Consider the following 18,818-nt stretch of genomic DNA (forward strand, 5'->3'; position numbering starts at 1 on the left):
ACACTTAACGACTGAGCCACCCAGCCGCCCCCCGAGGCTGACATTTTAATGTGTTTATATTCTCTAATGATAAATACATTATATTTTGGTTTTAGGATTAAAATCTTTGTTTTCTTTTATTTCTAAATAAAGTAGGCCAGTAAACAACAATTCTTGTGGTTTTTGAATTGTATGTATGAGTTTTTATGGTCAGGACTAGAATCCTTTTTATGTCTCTGTTCTTGGAGGATAAAGTGAACACTTAAAACGAGCTTTCACAACTCAGTGTTCTGTCAGGTCAGTATTTACAAAGATCTGATATGCATACATGTATTCATAGCCTGAAAACGTGCTACGGTAGATAGTCTGTAATGAATTTTATTGTTTTCCATTTAGACTTACAAAGTTCTCACTTAGGCAGTTCCCAGTTAACTACTCCTCCCACAGAAATAGATAGCGAAACAACACGTGATAGCAAGAAGACCTCGGGAATTGTCTGTGTAGGAAATATGATCGTTATTTGGGTTTTAAATAGAAACTGCTGCTCATAGCAATAATCGATAGTCTGGAGGCAAAGCTCTTCCACCACTATTGAACATAATTGGTAATGCATTAAAAAAAGGAGGAAGTCATTGCTTGCTGGGTATGATTTTGCTTAGGTAAATACAGAATTGACCCAAGTTCACTTCTGTTTACATATACTTTACATCTTCCTGAAAAATATTTAAAGCAGCTTATAATACAGACATAGTTTTGTAATAATGAAATAGACATGGAAAATCAGGGCCATGGAGAAGAGGAGGAAGTGAGGAAATCACTCATAAAGGCTGATGGGATTAAGATTGAGCATCAGGTTTGAGTTTGAGATTCCTGTCAGGACTAATTCAAACGGCTAAGACATGTCTGCTTAGCGATGTCTTTCTGTTTAACCACCACATAATAAAAAATACACTTCAGAATATAATGACTGTGACAATTTGAGTCTTGGCATATTTGAATGTTTAATATTACGTGGAGATTCTCCTATTTTAGAAAATGTAAGACTGTTCTAGAAGTAGGTACTCAGAGGTTTTCTAGTTCTTTATTCAGAACCTGTGTTCCTGCATTGCTTCTATCTCCCTTGGATGGTTTAGTGAGGTAAAATAGTACCGTATTAAAACAAATTAAGTAAATATGAATTCAGGGTGGTCCACTCCGGAAACAAAACCCACGTTGATTGAGTGGTCCTAGCTTTCTATGATCACAACAGTTGCTCTAGGGCCTTCAAATATGATACCTTTTAGGTATATTCATATGGAATTGAAGTTTTTATAGGTCAAAAATGGTCACATATTGGGACGCTTGGCTGGTTTAGTCTTTAAGCATCTGCCTTCGGCTCAGGTCATGGTCCCAGGGTCCTGGGATCGAGCCCCACATCAGGCTCCCTGCTCTGCGAGAGGCCTGCTTCTCCCTCTCCCACTCCCCCTGCTTGTGTTCCCTCTCTCGCTGTGTCTGTGTCCGTCAAATAAATAAATAAAATCTTTTTTTTTTTAAAGTCACATATTGCTTATTTTATATGGTGTAACAGTATAAATTAAAAACATTATTCCTTTAAAAAGTGCGATAAGAGAATAGCAAATATTCTGGCTTGTGGAAACTGTGTTGTTAGTCTGCCTTTTAAAATCAGTGCTCACGAGGTCTGATTTGGTGTTACTGTAATCGAAGCAAGATCTAGAAAACCTTAAGGAAAAGAGGATGACAAAAATGATTAAGATTATAAACAGGGGTCCCTGGGTGGCTCAGTCGGTTAAGCGTCTGCCTTTGGCTCAGGTCATGATCTCCGGGTCCTGGGATCAAGCCCCATGTGGGGGGGGGGGGGTCCCTGCTCAGTAGGGGGTCTGCTTCTCCCTCTTCCTCTGCCCTGCTCATGCTCACTCACTTTCTCTCTCTCTCTCTCAAATAAATAAAATCTTAAAAAGATTATAAATAGTGTTTAAACAAACTTGTTTGAAAGAGAATAGGATAAAGGGACTTAAAATCTTGAACCTTGGGGTACCCCCTCCCCAATATAGGGCTCTTTAGTGTGTCTATGTTTATATTGTAGTTTTTGAGTATGTTTAAAATGATTATTTTCAGGGGGATGGAGAGGTGTTCTTTTTGAAAGAATGTACCAAGAGGCATACTGACTCCATTGACAGAAGATTTTGTTTTGATGTGGAAGCTGCTGACCGGTAAGTTATTAGAATTCTTGCACTTAATGAAAGAGTCCTATAAAAGATGATTTAAAAAATGGAGGTTAATTGAAACTGAGATTTCCTTGGCCTGAAAGAATGTTATCTTGTTACATTTCCAGGCTTTGTATTCATTTTGACCCGTTTAGTCTTTGTCTCTGTGTTTAGCTATGGAGTGATAGCTTGATCTTGGCTGGAGTTCGAAGTCCTTCTAACTAGTAATTAAAAATTACCTTGGAGCATTTCATTGTTGATCCAAGCCTAATTATGGCACTGAAAGAATAATGAACGAAAGTGAAGCAGTAGGTGACAAAGCTGACAAGACATGGTGGATTGTTAATACAGAACAATATTCATTTTTGTGTGTGGGAATTTTCGGTGTGTGTATTCTGTATGTGATGGAGGCTCATAGGCATACTGTTTATTTAAAGACTGCTTATCTTTTCCCTTGTTGTATGACTTTCAGTTATTATGAAAGAATCTTTGCCAGAGAGGAGGAAGTAAAAAAAGGAAAACATTCCTCTGATAATATTACTACTTCTCTGGAATTTATTTCTGTATCCTCCTGTCGTACTGAGGAAAATCTTGGTACTCATAGAATATTTCTTTCGTAATGTCTGACAGTATGGTGATTCCTTGCCAGTCCTAGTCTTGGCAACACTGGTCTTTAGATAAGGCTGTTTCATAGTTGTATAACAAAAGTTTACAAGATGAGATTTCTGTAACAAAAGTTCATTTCGGGGTCAGGATCCACCAATACAAAAATAATTAAGGCTACCTCTTCCCTCAGATGTTGGAACCGAGTCTGTGGGGTGGATGCAGAGAGGAAGGAGCTATGCTTTCCTTTCCAGTAAATGAACTGAAGACCACATACATAAAAGTGTGCCACTAGGCGCCATGATAAATTTGGCATTACCATGAGAAAGGTAGTTTAATACGCATTTTGCCAAGACTGAAAAAAAAAATGAAAGAGGGCGCCTGGGTGGCTCAGTTGGTTGGGCGACTGCCTTCGGCTCAGGTCATGATCCTGGAGTCCTGGGATCAAGTCCCGCATTGGGCTCCCTGCTCAGCGAGGAGCCTGCTTCTCCCTCTAACCCTCCCCCCTCTCATGTACTCTCTCTCTCTCATTCTCGTTCTCAAGTAAATAAATCTTTAAAAAAAAAAAAATGAAAGAGAATGTCATTGTGGAAGAGGTTCAGTTTCAGTCCAGTAAGGACTAATTCAGAGACTTTAAGAAGAGATTCAGGCTGTGTAGTACAACTTGAGCATCTGTGGGCATCTACCCAGTAGGCATTTATTGAGTCAGTGCTAAGTACTCTAAATTTTTCTGTGCTTTCTCTCATTGAATCCTCACCGTGGCCCTTTTAGGCAGCTATCATCCTTCCCATTTTATGATGGGAATCTGGGCCATAGAGAGCTTAGGTGATTCTCCCAAGGGCATGGAGTTGTAAGTGGAATGGGTGAGATTTGAACTCCTGCATTCCATCTCTAGAGCCCTTTCTGCCTCTCACCCACTACACCGTAAGTCTGAGTATTACCACGTAATTGTGACATTCCCTGAATAACTGACAAAGATGTGTCAGCAGTGCTGTCTACTAGAAAATGTGTTGAATGGGGTTAATCTGATTTGCTTTGAAAATAGGATACTTCTAGTGCTTTCATATATTGCTCTAGTATAGTGTGTATTGTTTTTGCCTAACCTCGTATTTTCTCTAAGACTTGATCATGCCAAATGCACTTGGTCACCAGTGATCCTTATTATGATGGTAAACACTTTCCACCCCTCACAGAGATTGACCAGGGATTACCGTGGGGTTATTTTCGCCTATATAGGATAACACCTTATAAATAGACTCTGATATGGTGAGCGCTGTGAATTGTGTAAGACTGTTGAATCACAGACCTGTACCTCTGAAACAAATAATACATTATATGTTAAAAAAAAAAAAAAAAGAAGATAACAGGAAGGGAAAAATGAAGGGGGGGAAATCGGAGGGAGAGAGGAATCATGAGAGACTATGGACTCTGAGAAACAAACTGAGGGTTCTAGAAGGGAAGGGGGTTGGGGGGATGGGTTAGCCTGGTGATGGGTATTAAAGAGGGCACGTACTGCATGGAGCACTGGGTGTTATACACAAACAATGAATCATGGAACACTACATCCAAAACTAATGATGTAATATATGGTGATTAACATAACATAATAAAAAAAGGGAAAAGAAAAAAAGTAGACTCTGAGAATGTGGGGGGCAGACTTTAGAGATGATCTATTCTAGTGGTTTTTATTTTATTTATCATTTTTTTTTAAAGATTTTATTTATTCGACAGATAGATTGAGAGAGAGCACAAGTAGGCAGAGTGGCAGGCAGAGGGAGAGGGGGAAGCAGGCTCTCCGCTGAGCAGGGAGCTGGACATGGGGCTCGATCCTAGAACCCCAGGATCATGACCTGAGCCGAAAACAGCCACTTAACTGACTGAGCCACCCAGGCGCCCCTATTCTAGTGGTTTTTAAACTGCTTTATAGGGAGACCCTCTTTTCAAATAATATTTTACATTTCTGTATATGAGAAATAACAGAAAAAGAGAGTTCCCTTATTGAAGAGGGTAAGCGCCCTGGATCCCTACTTTTTCAGCTTCTTTCTTCTTGTAGATAGATGTCTCTAATTTACTTCTGCTGACACCCAGAGCTTCTTTCTGGGATATCATGGTAGGGGGACCATTAATCTAGTCTAGATAGGTGGTTGAAGAAAGGCATATGGAGGACCTGACGTCTAGTTGATGACTGGTGGATTATTTGGAGTCAGCTGTGATTGAGACTCCTATTCATGTGAGGGCCTGGAGTCAAGGGAGGGCGTGGCCCATTTGAGGTCCCCAGAGGCACCAGCAACACTGGAGTAGCCAGGAAGAGTAGGAGAAGAGGCTGGAGATGGAGGCAAGGGCCTGGCATTGAGGTTTTTTTAGGTTAATCCATTAAATGGCTTTAAGTCGAGTAGTGAGTGATAAATTTATCTTTTTCAGAACTCACTCTGGCAGAGTAGAGAAAGGTCTGCAGGTGGCAAGAATAGATGAAAGGGCCCTGGATTAGTGTTGGTAGCAGTGGGAATGGAAGCTAAGGGATCCACTTGAGGGAGATGTTTAGAGCTAAATTTAGAGACAATTTGGATGTTGGAGTATAGAGTGAAGGTTCCTGGCTTAAGCACCTAGGTAGTGCCATTTACTAAGATGGAAAACCAAGGAGGCCCAAAGATGGAGGACAATGAATTCAACTGTGGTCATGTTAAGTTAGATTGCTCTGGGTCATTCAGTAAGAAACCCAGTGGGAGGCTGGGTGCAGCCCTTGGCAGCTTTGGCAGCATTTGACCTACATGACTGAATCATGCTTGTTGCCCAAAATTTCTTGGACCTCTCCATTTTCAGCTATTGCTTTTTAAATGTTATTTCCTGGGGCTGTCTTTTCTTTCTTTCTCTGTCCATTCAGATGGTTTCATCCTCAAAGTGAATCACTCTGCAGTCTGTATTTTTCTTTTTTTTCTGTTTTTTTGAGCTGCTTTTAGAGTCTTTAGCTCCTTACACGGTATATCTCCAGTTCTACTCCTTTTAAAATTCTTGGTGATTTCACTACCGCTTGAGAGGATTCTTTTTAGCACTTTGCTCTTGACTCCTGGAACTCCTGTCCTTTGGTCATCTTGTCCTTTACCCTACCTCAGCCATTCACTCTCACAGTCATTGCTTAGGTCTTGTCATTACAAGGACCGGCAACCGCTCTCGAATCTCAGCCGCAAGCCTTTCTCTTTCCGCCATCCCCTATCCTTCTCTGCTTTTTTCCTGGTCAGTATCCTTAGAGTTTCTCTAATCAGTTGAGCCTGTTGTTACTCAGTTTCTTACACCCTCACTTCCCTTCCTCGCCTGGTTTTAATTTCATAGTCAATCTTTTAAATATGCTCCGTTGTCTTTCTCTTCCTTTATTAGACTTGCTGGTACAACCCCAGCTTAAGTAAGAGTCACTTCTGCCTTCTCTCTTCCTAGAGAGGCATATTTAACCATGTTCACTGGGATCACTTCAGATTCATGACCACTAACCTCAAATGAGCCATTAAGACTAACCACTAACTGTGCTACATTTTCTAGCTCCTTTATTCTCCTGGTTGATGAATATTTTATATATTTCTCTTTCTGAGCCTCTGACACTGCCTCTTTGCTGATAATTTTGTGTCCTATTTTGTTGTGACCGTAGAAGCAGTGAGAAGAGATCATCCACTGCCATAAAGACCCACTCCATCACCATGCCCAGACACCCTGCCCTTCTTCCGTCTCTGTGAGCTATGTTCCTGAGCCTCTCTGTTCATTTGTCTCTCATCCTGTCCGTGCTACTCTACAGTATCACTCAAGCAGTTTTCTTTCTTGTTAACCTGAGGGTTGCCCTTTCTACTGGATTATTCTTAGGACACAAAATACTCTTTTTTCATCGGAAAAAAAAACGCCCCCACCATCACATGTAAGAGACCCCTGTCTTGACCAGTCTCCCCTTTTGTCTGTTGCCCATTTCTCTCCTCTAGTAAACAAAAAAGTTCTTCGAACGCTGTTAATATTAAGGTCTCATTTTTTCTTCCTCCTCTTCTCTTTTGAGCGCTCTCCAGTCTGTGCTTTGTCTCTCCTCTCCACTGTGTTGTGTTTGTCAAGCTGTCACGATCTCCATGTGCAGCGTCCAATGGTCAGCTGTCCCGTGCTTCCTCTTCTTTGTTGGCAGCAGCATCTGACATGGCCAGTCACATGGAGGCCACTCTCTTCCATGACCTACTTGCTTCACTTCTTCTAGAACATCATACCTGCCTGTTCGTTTTCTCCCACCCCACTGGTTTTTCAGTTCTTAGACTCGATGACACCTTCTTATTTCCCAGACCTCTTGATGGTGGGGTTCTCTGATGTTCACCCTAGAGCTCTTCTCCTCGTCCTCACCCTTCTGATCTCGTCCGGCCTCATGGCTTTAAGTGCCATCCTTATGGTGGTAACTCCGACGTTTATTATCTCTACCTAGATCTTTTCCCTGAATTTCAGGTTCTTATCTGGCTGCCTACTCAGTATTCTCAGTATTGTTTCCGTGATGCATTTTGAACAGTGCAGAGGTGGAAGATGTTGTTTGTTTTGTAAATTTTCCCATTTTGTAAATTCTGGGAACAAACACGGTCCCTTTATAGGATCTAACATTTTATATGAGTCTATTCAATCTTATGTAAATACTAATATCATAGAAATACTTCTTCAAAAATAATACATGCTTATTGTGAGTCTTTTTCTAAAGCTTTTTGGTTAACTTGGAAAATAACTTTATGTATGTCTCCTTGAGTCTCTAGGATTATGTTACTTTTGAGTTAAATTATTGACTCCTCTTGTCTTTGCTTATTTCTTCATTTCTAAGCAGGGAAACATCTATTCAGGCCTGATGTTACCAAAGGATAGTTTTTGTGGGGCTGTTAGGTTCCTGCTACCAGCCCCTGCCCCATCAGTGCGTTGCTATTAGTCTCCCACTTTTGAGACAAAATTTGGAGGGAGGGTGAGTGTACTTTGAGGTCACTTCCCTAATTCTTGGGTTTCGGAAAGCTTATTTAGTGAAGAGTTTGAATGAGGTAGGCTCTTCTCTTGTGTATTTCTCCAATTCCTGGCCAAGTAGACTACTGGGAATTGTAAGTAATTTGTTCTTTGTGTATTAGATTATGAATCCCACGAGGGTAGAAACTCTGTTTTAGGATTACTTGGGACTGCAGTACCAAATGCGATGCTTTATATATGGTGGGCATTCACCAAATTTGTACTGAAGTAAATGAAATTGAATTGTTGCTTGGAAGTGACAGAACTGGGATTAGATTCAATCAAGCAACTATCAGTCAGCTGTCCTTTTCTTCTGTACCACACTGCAGTGCTGAGAGTGCCAGTGGTTTTTTGTTTGTTTGTTTGTTTTGCTTAAAGAAAATAAACTTAACCCATTGTGGAGCAGGTGGGTATTGTAAATGTTTCTGATAGATTTTTTAGAGAATTCCTATTGGGTACCTCCATATAGTAATTTCACAGTTGATTACATATGCTTAACACAAACATATTTTGGCTTCTTTCCTGGTATCAATTTTTGCTATTGTTTTATTCCTTGGGTTGGGAAAGCAGGTAACATTGTGACAACAGGCAATACTTCATAAACTGCAGAATGGAGCTTGGGCTTGCATTTGATTTATGTAGAGATAAATCAAGAGCTTTCACTTAATTGTTGCATGAGTTGAGATCAGGTTTGATTGCATGTAACAGAAAAACTCAAAATAAGATGGGTTAAATTGTGCAAAAGTTTATTTGTTCTTGTTTGGGAGAGCCTAGAGGTGGTCAGATCAAGGTGGGTATCATGCTTTTTGGTGCCAGGTCTTGTTCCGCCTTGTGTAGGGTTTACCCTTTCCGGTCACCTTAGGTCCAAGATGCCTGATCCCACTTGTACAGCAGTCTCTTGTTGTAGGAGCACTTTCTAGAGGTTGAACATAGCACTTCTGATCACATAACAATGTGAATGGAGTTGTATGGTTATATCTAGTTGGAAGGGAGGCTGGGAAATGCTGAGGCAGGGAGATTTCTATCTTTTGTTTCCAGACATCCATGTGCTCTTCTGATTCTGGGGGAATTTGTCACTGACAGTGAAAGAGAGAATGGTTGGTGGTGGGGGCCCAACTAGCCATTACTACTTTGATTATCAGTGTTAAATGGCTCTGTGCTTCATTTTCCTCCTCTCAACTCACCAGAAGTTTACTTTGACTATTTCAGCTAAGAACATTTAGGAACACATGTGCTGAGAATGCCATCCAAAAAGTGAAAAGACAGCCCACAGAATGGGAGAAAATACTTGCAAATGGTATATCTGATAAGGGACTTGTATCCAGAATATATAAATAACTCTTATAACTCAATAATAAAAAAAGAAGTAACCCAATTAAAAAAATGGGTAAAATATTTGAATTAGTTTTTCAAAGAATATGTACAAGTGGCTGATAAGTACATGAAAAGAAACTTAACAGCATTAGCCATTAGGGAAATCAAAACCACACTGAGGGGTGCCTGGCTGGCTCACTCTGTAGAGGATGTGGCTCCTGATCTCAGGGTCATGAGTTCAAGCCCCATGTTGGGCACGGAGCCTACTTAAAATAAATAAATAAATGAATGAATGAATGAATGAATGAATGAATGTATTAAAAAAAAACCAGAATGAGATATCACTTCACACCCACTAGGATGGCTATAATTAAAAAATCAGATAGTTACTAGTATTGGTGAAGATGTGGAGAAATTGGAACTTTCTCATAAACTGATGGTAGAAATTTAAAAGGGTGTAGCTGTTTTGGGAAGCAGTTTGGCAGTTCTTCAAGAAGTTAAGCACAGGGGCACCTGGCTGGCTCAGTCGGTGGTGGAGTATGTGACTCTGGATCTCAGGGTTGTGAGTTTGAGCCCCATCTTGGGTATAGAGATTACTTAAAAATAAAATCTTTAAAAAAAAAAAAGTTAAGCATAAAGTTATCATGTGACCCAGAAATTCTGCTTCTAGTTCTATATCCAAGAGAAATGAAAACCTATGTCTACATAAAAATCTTGTACGTGTATGTCCATAGCAGCCTTATTCATAATAGCCAAAATGTAGAAACAACCGAAATGTCTATCAGCTGATGAGTGGGTAGATAAAATGTGCTATATTCATACAATGAAATATCATTTGGCAATATAAAGGAATGAAGAACTAACATGTGCTATGATGTGGATGAACTTTGGAAACCACATGCTTGGTGAAATACATGAGTCACAAAAGACTACATATAATTTTATATTTATATGAAACAACCAGGACGGGCAGATCGTTATAGGCAGAAAGTAGATTAGTGGCTGTCTAAGGCTGGGGGTTTCAAGGGAAATGGACACTAACTGTTAATGGGTATGGAGTATTTTGGGAAGATGTTGAAAATGTTCTAAAATTGATTTGGTGGTGATTATACAACTCTTTGAATATATTAAAAGCTGTTGAATTATATATTCTAGGTAAATTTGATAGTGTGAATTATATTTCAATAAAGCTTAAAAAAAAACAGAGCTGCAAATAAGGACCATAAGTAAAATAAGGCTTTTAAAATGATACAAACATTCAGTACTTCATACCGGCCACACTCCAGATACCATGGGCTGTGAAATGATCACGTCACTCATTTCAGGTGGGAGAAGAGGATTTTGTGTGGTTAGTTTCTCTCTGGCAAGCTGTAGCGTGTCAGAAGAAGCAGCTTTCTTCTCTAAAGGACAAAACACCATCTCCTTCCTCCTGCCCCAACAATTTTGTTATATAATGTGCTTTTAGCTTCCTTCGCATGCTTATCACATGCCTCATTGTGCTGTGACCCCCACACATTTGCTTGATAAATAATTACCATTGTGTGAGGTTCTCCCACACATCACATTCAGGCACTGCTTAAAGAAAATGCTTCCCATTTTACTCTCATTAATCTGACATTTCAGATATTCTGTTTGGTTTGATTTTGCCTGATTCCCAGTACGTTGGTCTTGAAGGACGGCAAGATACTTCTTACTTTATAATTCACTCATTTATGTTTTCATGATGATAGTGGGTGGAGGCAATCGCCTAAGTATCCGGAGCAATAAGCGTTTTTGAGTGCTGCTACACCAAAGACTTTATTTAGCAACTATGTGCACGGTACTGTCTTGTTTGTCCCCTGAAAAGTGAGTTAAGAACATGTTGCTTCCAGAATCCCATGCGGTTGGGCTGAATAATAATGTTTCTGTAGCACATTAACTGTGGTAGTATTTGTAAGTAGTGTAGAGAGCATGTCATTCAGGCACCTAAACAGTCATTAACTGTGTTTGGCACTAAGGATGCAAAAATGAGAAACTAAAAGGCCTGACCTCGAGGGAACTCACAGGCTAAGAGCCTTTTCAGAGGTCCGAGGTGCTTTAGGAGCTGCAAAGCAATAAAAGTGGGGCTGGCGGGGAAGGCTTGATAGAAAAAATTAATTGTTAAACTGGATCTTGAAGATTTGGCAATAGTTTGGAAACTCAGAGGAAGGGTTGCCCAAGGCAGAAAGAATCACAGAAATCTTGAGACAACATATTGAGATAATCAAAGCTTTAAGTCCAGTTCTCAACTGTGAGTGATTGTCTGGAGACACTGTGATTGTCACTCCTAACATCTAGTGGATGGAGGCCAACCCTGATGCCAAATATCCAGCACAAGACAGTCCTTTGCAACAAAGTATCATCTGGTTCAATATATCCCTAGTGTGGCTGTTGAAAAGCCTTGCTTTAAAGCATTTGAAAAGACAGCAACTCCAACACATTTGTGGAATTGAATGCCATCGTTCTATTGTTTTGTTTTTACATGAATACATTTATGGGATATACATTTCAATTAAAAAAGTGTAACAGCTTAATTGGTTATAGTTCAGGGGATGAATAAAGCCAGAATGTGAAGGGATCTGTCAGGGCTGATGCATCATTCAAGGATTCTTAGATTCTAGTGTAGAGAGACTAGGAAAGGAAGTCACTTTAAAAGAATTTAGGTAGAACTGGTAGAAAATGGATTACGTAGAATTAGAGACAGCATTTCTTGTATATAAGCTTCTGTGTTTTCCACAGTATGTAAGATTTTGCCCTAAAGATGGTAGTTGATAGTGGCATACTGACAGACACATTTTATTTTATTTTTTAAATTTTATTTAAATTCAGTTAATTAACATATAATGTATTATTAGCTTCAGGGGTAGAATTTGGTGATTCATCAGTTGCATATAACACCCAGTGCTCATTACATCATGTGCCCTCCTTAATGCCCATCACCCAGTTACCCCACCCCCCCACCCACCTCCACTCCAGCAACCCTTAGTTTGTTTCCTATGGTTAAGAGTCTTTTATGGTTTGTCTCCTTCTCTGATTTTGTCTTGTTTTATTTTTCCCTCCCTTCCTCTATGCTACTCTGTTTTGTTTCTTAAATTCCACATATGAGTGAAATCATATAATTGTTGAAAGACACATTTTATATTGGTTCCAGTATTTAAATGGAAAACTAAATTGACATTAATATGAATTTATTCTTAAAATACATGCTGAAAGACATTGGAATGTAGATCATAGAGCAGTTCTTAGCTTTTGTGAATAAAGTTGTAATGAACAGTTGTATAGAAGGGTTTTTGTGGACACATATTTTCATTTCTCTTGGAGAATCCCCCTTGGAGTAGGATTGCTGGTGTGTGTGTACATATATATTTATGTATATTTGGCTTTTTATGAAATTGACAGTTTTCTGGAGTAGTTTTATCCTCCTACCAGCATTATATGAGAGTTCCAGTTGCCCTACCCCCTTACCAACCTTTGACTATGGCAGTCTTTTTCTTTTTAGCTAATTAGAGTTAGTGATGTTGAATAAAATTTTTCATGTGCTTTTTAGCCATTTCTATTTCTTCTGTTTTGAAGTGTCTATTCAGATCTTTTGCTCATTTAAAAAATTATGTTGTTGATCTTTTTGTTATTGGATTGTAGGAATTATTCTGGATACAAGTCCTTCAACAGATACATTAGTTGTGAATATTTAATCTGTGGCTTGCCTATTCATTTTCTTAACAGTGTTTTTCGATGAGAAGAACATCCTAATTTTGATAAAGTTGAATTTATCAATTATTTTTAAAGAGTTTATTTATTTTAGAGAGAGAGTGAGTACGCCATTTGTGAGTGGGGGTAGGGGCAGATGGAGAGGGACAGAGAATCTGAAGCAGACTCTGTGTTGACCGTGGAGCCTGACTCTGGGCTCAATCTCATCACTGTGAAATCATGATGTGAGCTGAAACCAAGAGTCGGAGACTCAATTGACTGAGCCACCCAGGCACCCCTGAATTTATCAGTTTTTAAAAATTTTATTGAGAGAGCTCTTTGCTCTAAGAAATCTTTATCCCAGTATTGTGAAGATTTTTTCCCATGTTTTCTTATAAAAGTTTTATAATTAGTTTGTGACCTGTGAAGATTTTGTGGGGTGGGGGGGTGTATGGTGTGATGTGTAGAGAGTGAGTTATTTATTTTTTCTTATGATTCCTCTGTTCTTTCTCAAAATTGGTTGGCTATTGTAGATCCTTTGCATTTCCATATAAATTTTACAATCAGTTTATTTCTACAAAAGCCTATAGTTCAATATCATCAATACAGAGTTTTAATAATTCCTGAGTAATTACCATTTATTTAGTCTTTTTTTAAAATTTTTATTGTTATGTTAATCACCATATATTACATCATTAGTTTTTGGTGCAGTGTTCCATGATTCATTGTTTGTTCATAACACCCAGTGCTCCATGCAGAACGTGCCCTCCTCAATACCCATCACCAGGATAACCCATCCCCCTCCCCCCTCCCCTCTAGAACCCTCAGTTTGTTTTTCAGAGTCCATCATCTCTCATGGTTTGTCTCCCCCTCTGACATACTCCCCTTTTCTTCCTCTCCTGTTATCTTCTTCTTTTTCTTTTTTCTTAAAATATGTTGCGTTATTTGTTTCAGAAGTACAGATCTGTGATTCAACAGTCTTGCACAATTCACAGCGCTCACCGTAGCACATACCCTCCCCAATGTCTATCACCCAGCCACCCCATCCCTCCCACCCCCAACCACTCCAGTAACACTCAGTTTGTTTCCTGAGATTAAGAATTCCTCATATCAGTGAGGTCATGTGATACATGTCTTTTTCTGATTGACTTATTTCACTCAGCATAACACCCTCCAGTTCCATCCACGTCGTTGCAAATGGCAAGCTCTCATTCCTTTTGATGGCTGCATAATATTCCATTGTGTATATATACCACATCTTCTTTATCCATTCATCTGTCGATGGGCATCTTGGCTCTTTCCACAGTTTGGCTATTGTGGACATTGCTGCTATAAACATTGGGGTACACGTACCCCTTCGGGTCCCTACATTTGTATCTTTGGGGTAAATACCCAGTAGTGCAATTGCTGGATCGAACGGTAGCTCTAATTTCAACTGTTTGAGGACCCTCCATACTGTTTTCCAGAGTGGTTGCACCAGCTTGCATTCCCACCAACAGTGTAGAAGGGTTCCCCTTTCTCCACATCCCCGCCAACATCTGTCGTTCCCTGACTTGTTCATTTTAGCCATTCTGACGGGTGTGAGGTGGTATCTCATTGAGGTTTTGATTTGGATTTCCCTGATGCCGAGTGATGTTGAGCACTTTTTCATGTGCCTGTTGGCCATTTGGATGTCTTCTTTGGAGAAATGTCTGTTCATGTCTTCTGCCCATTTCTTGATTGGATTATTTGTTCTTTGGGTGTTGAGTTTGCTAAGTTCTTTATAGATTTTGGATACTAGCCCTTTATCTGATATGTCATTTGCAAATATTTTCTCCCATTCTGTCGGTTGTCTTTTGGTTTTGTGGACTGTTTCTTTTGCTGTGCAAAAGCTTTTTATCTTGATGAAATCCCAATAGTTCATTTTTGCCCAGGCTTCCCGTGCCTTTGGCGATGTTTCTAGGAAGAAGTTGCTGCGGCTAAGGTCGAAAAGGTTGCTACCAGTGTTCTCCTTTAGGATTTGGATGGACTCCTGTCTCACGTTTAGGTCTTTCAACCATTTGGAGTCTATTTTTGTGTGTGGTGTAAGGAAATGGTCCAGTTTCATTCTTCTGCATGTGGCTGTCCAATTTTCCCAACACCATTTGTTGAAGAGACTGTCTTTTTGCCATTGGACATTCTTTCCTGCTTTGTCAAAAATAAGTTGACCATAGAGTTGAGGGTCCATTTCTGGGCTCTCGATTCTGTTCCATTGATCTATGTGTCTGTTTTTGTGCCAGTACCAAACTGTCTTGATAATGACAGCTTTGTAATAGAGCTGGAAGTCCGGAATTGTGATGCCGCCAGCTTTGCTTTTCTTTTTCAGTATTCCTCTGGCTATTCTGGGTCTCTTCTGGTTCCATACAAATTTTAAGATTATTTGTTCCATTTCTTTGAAAAAAGTGGATGGTATTTTGATGGGGATTGCATTGAATGTGTAGATTGCTCTAGGTAGCATTGACATCTTCACAATGTTGATTCTCCCAATCCATGAGCATGGAACGTTTTTCCATTTCTTTGTGTCTTCTTCAATTTCTTTCATGAGTATTTTATAGTTTTCTGAGTACAGATCCTTTACCTCTTTGGTTAGATTTATTCCTAGGTATCTAATGGTTTTGGGTGCAATTGTAAATGGGATAGACTCCTTGATTTGTCTCTCTTCTGTCTTGTTGTTGGTGTATAGGAATGCCACTGATTTCTGTGCATTGATTTTATAGCCTGCTACTTGACTGAATTCCTGTATGAGTTCTAGCAGTTTTGGGGTGGAGTCTTTTGGGTTTTCCACATACAGTATCATATCATCTGCAAAGAGTGAGAGTTTGACTTCCTCTTTGCCGATTTGGATGCCTTTGATTTCTTTTTCTTGTCTGATTGCTGTGGCTAGGACTTCTAGTACTATGTTGAATAGCAGTGGTGAGAGTGGACATCCCTGCCTTAGGGGAAAAGCTCTCAGTCTTTCCCCATTGAGAATGATATTCACTGTAGGTTTTTCATAGATGGCTTTTATGATATTGAGGTATGTTCCTTCTATCCCTATACTCTGAAGAGTTTTGATCAAGAAAGGATGTTGTACTTTGTCAAATGCTTTTTCTGCATCTATTGAGAGGATCATATGATTCTTGCTCTTTCTTTTGTTAATGTATTGTATCCCGTTGATTGATTTGCGGATGTTGAACCAGCCTTGCAGCCCAGGAATAAATCCCACTTGGTCATGGTGAATAATTCTTTTAATGTACTGTTGGATCCTATTGGCTAGTATTTTGGTGAGAATTTTTGCATCCATGTTCATCAAGGATATTGGTCTGTAATTCTCTTTTTTGATGGGGTCTTTGTCTGGTTTTGGGATCAAGGTAATGCTGGCCTCATAAAATGAGTTTGGAAGTTTCCCTTCCATTTCTATTTTTTGGAACAGTTTCAGGAGAATAGGTATTAATTCTTCCTGAAATGTCTGATAGAATTCCCCTGGGAAGCCGTCTGGCCCTGGGCTTTTGTTTCTTGGGAGATTTTTGATGACTGTTTCAATTTCCTTAGTGGTTATAGGTCTGTTCAGGTTTTCTATTTCTTCCTGGTTCAATTTTGGTAGTTGATACATCTCTAGGAATGCACCCATTTCTTCCAGGTTATCTAATTTGCTGGCATAAAGTTGCTCATAATATGTTCTTATAATTGTTTGTATTTCTTTGGTGTTGGTTGTGATCTCTCCTCTTTCATTCATGATTTTGTTGATTTGGGTCATTTCTCTTTTCTTTTTGATCAGTCTGGCCAGGGGTTTATCAATCTTGTTAATTCTTTCAAAGAACCAGCTCCTAGTTTCGTTGATCTGTTCTACTGTTCTTTTGGTTTCTAGTTCATTGATTTCTGCTCTGATCTTTATGATTTCTCTTCTCCTGCTGGGTTTAGGCTTTATTTGCTGTTCTTTCTCCAGCTCCTTTAGGTGTAGGGTTAGGTTGTGTATTTGAGACCTTTCTTGTTTCTTGAGAAAGGCTTGTATTGCTATAGACTTTCCTCTCAGGACTGCCTTTGCTGTATCCCAAATATTTTGAACAGTTGTGTTTTCATTTTCATTGGTTTCCATGAATTTTTTTAATTCTTCTTTAATTTCTTGGTTGACCCATTCATTCTTTAGTAGGATGCTCTTTAGCCTCCATGTATTTGAGTTCTTTCCGACTTTCCTCTTGTGGTTGAGTTCTAGTTTCAAAGCATTGTGGTCTGAAAATATGCAGGGAATGATCCCAATCTTTTGGTACTGGTTGAGACCTGATTTGTGACCTAGAATGTGATCAATTCTGGAGAATGTTCCATGGGCACTTGAGAAGAATGTGTATTCCGTTGCTTTGGGATGGAATGTTCTGAATATGTCTGTGAAGTCCATTTGGTCCAGTGTGTCATTTAAAGTCTTTATTTCCTTGTTGATCTTTTGCTTAGATGATCTGTCCATTTCAGTCAGGGGGGTGTTAAAGTCCCCCACTATTATTGTATTGTTGTCAATGTGTTTCTTTGCTTTTGTTATTAATTGCCTTATATAATTGGCTGCTCCCATGTTCGGGGCATAGATATTTACAATTGTTAGATCTTCTTGTTGGATAGACCCTTTAAGTAGGATATAGTGTCCTTCCTCATCTCTTATTACAGTCTTTGTTTTAAAATCTAGTTTGTCTGATATAAGGATTGCCACCCCAGCTTTCTTTTGGTGTCCATTAGCATGGTAAATGGTTTTCCACCCCCTCACTTTCAATCTGGGGGTGTCTTTGGGTCTAAAATGAGTCTCTTGCAGACAGCATATCGATGGGTCTTGTTTTTTAATCCAGTCTGATAGCCTGTGTCTTTTGATTGGGGCATTGAACCCATTTACATTCAGGGTAACTATTGAAAGGTATGAATTTAGTGCCATTGTATTACCTGTAAGGTGACTGTTAACTGTCTGTTGTCTGTGTTCGTTTCTGCTCTTTGCTGCTTTTAGGTTCTCTCTTTGCTTAGAGGACCCCTCTCAATATTTCTTGGAGGGCTGGTTTCGTGTTTGCAAATTCCTTTAGTTTTTGTTTGTTCTGGAAGCTTTTTATCTCTCCTTCTATTTTCAATGACAGCCTAGCTGGATATAGTATTCTTGGCTGCATATTTTTCTCGTTTAGTGCTCTGAAGATATCTTGCCAGTCCTTTCTGGCCTGCCAGGTCTCTGTGGATAGGTCTGTTGCCAATCTAATGTTTCTACCATTGTAGGTTACATATCTCTTCTCCCGAGCTGCTTTCAGGATTTTCTCTTTGTCTCTGAGACTCGTAAGTTTTACTATTAGATGTCGGGGTGTTGACCTATTATTATTGATTTTGAGAGGGGTTCTCTGTGCCTCCTGGATTTTAATGTCTGTTTCCTTCCTCACATTAGGGAAGTTCTCTGCTATAATTTGCTCCAATATACCTTCTGCCACCCTCTCTCTTTCTTCTTCTTCTGGGATCCCAATTATTCTAATGTTGTTTCGTCTTATCATATCACTTATCTCTCGAATTCTGCCCTCGTGATCCTGTAATTGTTTCTCTCTGTTTCTCAGCCTCTTTATTTTCCATCATTTGGTCTTCTATATCGCTGATTCTCTCTTCTGCCTCATTTATCCTACCAGTTAGTGCCCCCATTTTGGATTGCACCTCATCAATAGCCTTTTTGATTTCGATTTGGTTTGATTTTAGTTCTTTTATTTCTCCAGAAAGGGTTTCTCTAATAACTTCCACGCTTTTTTCAAGCCCAGCTAGTATCTTTAAAGTCATGATTCTGAACTCTAGGTCCGACATCGTACTAATGTCCGTATTGAGTAGGTCCCTGGCTGACGGTACTACCTCTTCTTCTTTTTGCTGAGGTGATTTCTTTCGTCTTGTCATTTTGTCCAGAGGAGAATAGATGAATGAGAGAACAAAATGCTAACAGGTTTACAACGTCCCCAGCAAATATACTGTATACAAATCAGAAAAGACCTGAAACCAGGGGAAAAGAAAGGGAAAGAAAGAAAAAAGAAAGAG

At 39.4% G+C, this 18,818-nt stretch overlaps 1 protein-coding gene across 3 annotated transcripts in view; it reads left to right on the top strand.

Moving 5' to 3' along the window:
* The window catches only part of ARHGAP10 (Rho GTPase activating protein 10), a 338,204-nt gene that overhangs the window by 133,181 nt on the left and 186,205 nt on the right, over positions 1-18,818 (top strand). For all 3 annotated transcript variants that reach the window (XM_073892335.1, XM_025874287.2, XM_073892334.1), the window contains one exon: positions 2,095-2,189. In XM_073892335.1, the coding sequence (XP_073748436.1) occupies positions 2,095-2,189 (95 nt within the window). The remainder of the gene's footprint in view (positions 1-2,094; positions 2,190-18,818) is intronic.

Source organism: Callorhinus ursinus, unplaced genomic scaffold (genome assembly GCF_003265705.2).
Source record: "Callorhinus ursinus isolate GAN/ISIS: 27379988/994484 unplaced genomic scaffold, GSC_fseal_2.0 scaffold4, whole genome shotgun sequence".
NCBI classification, from domain to species: domain Eukaryota; kingdom Metazoa; phylum Chordata; class Mammalia; order Carnivora; family Otariidae; genus Callorhinus; species Callorhinus ursinus.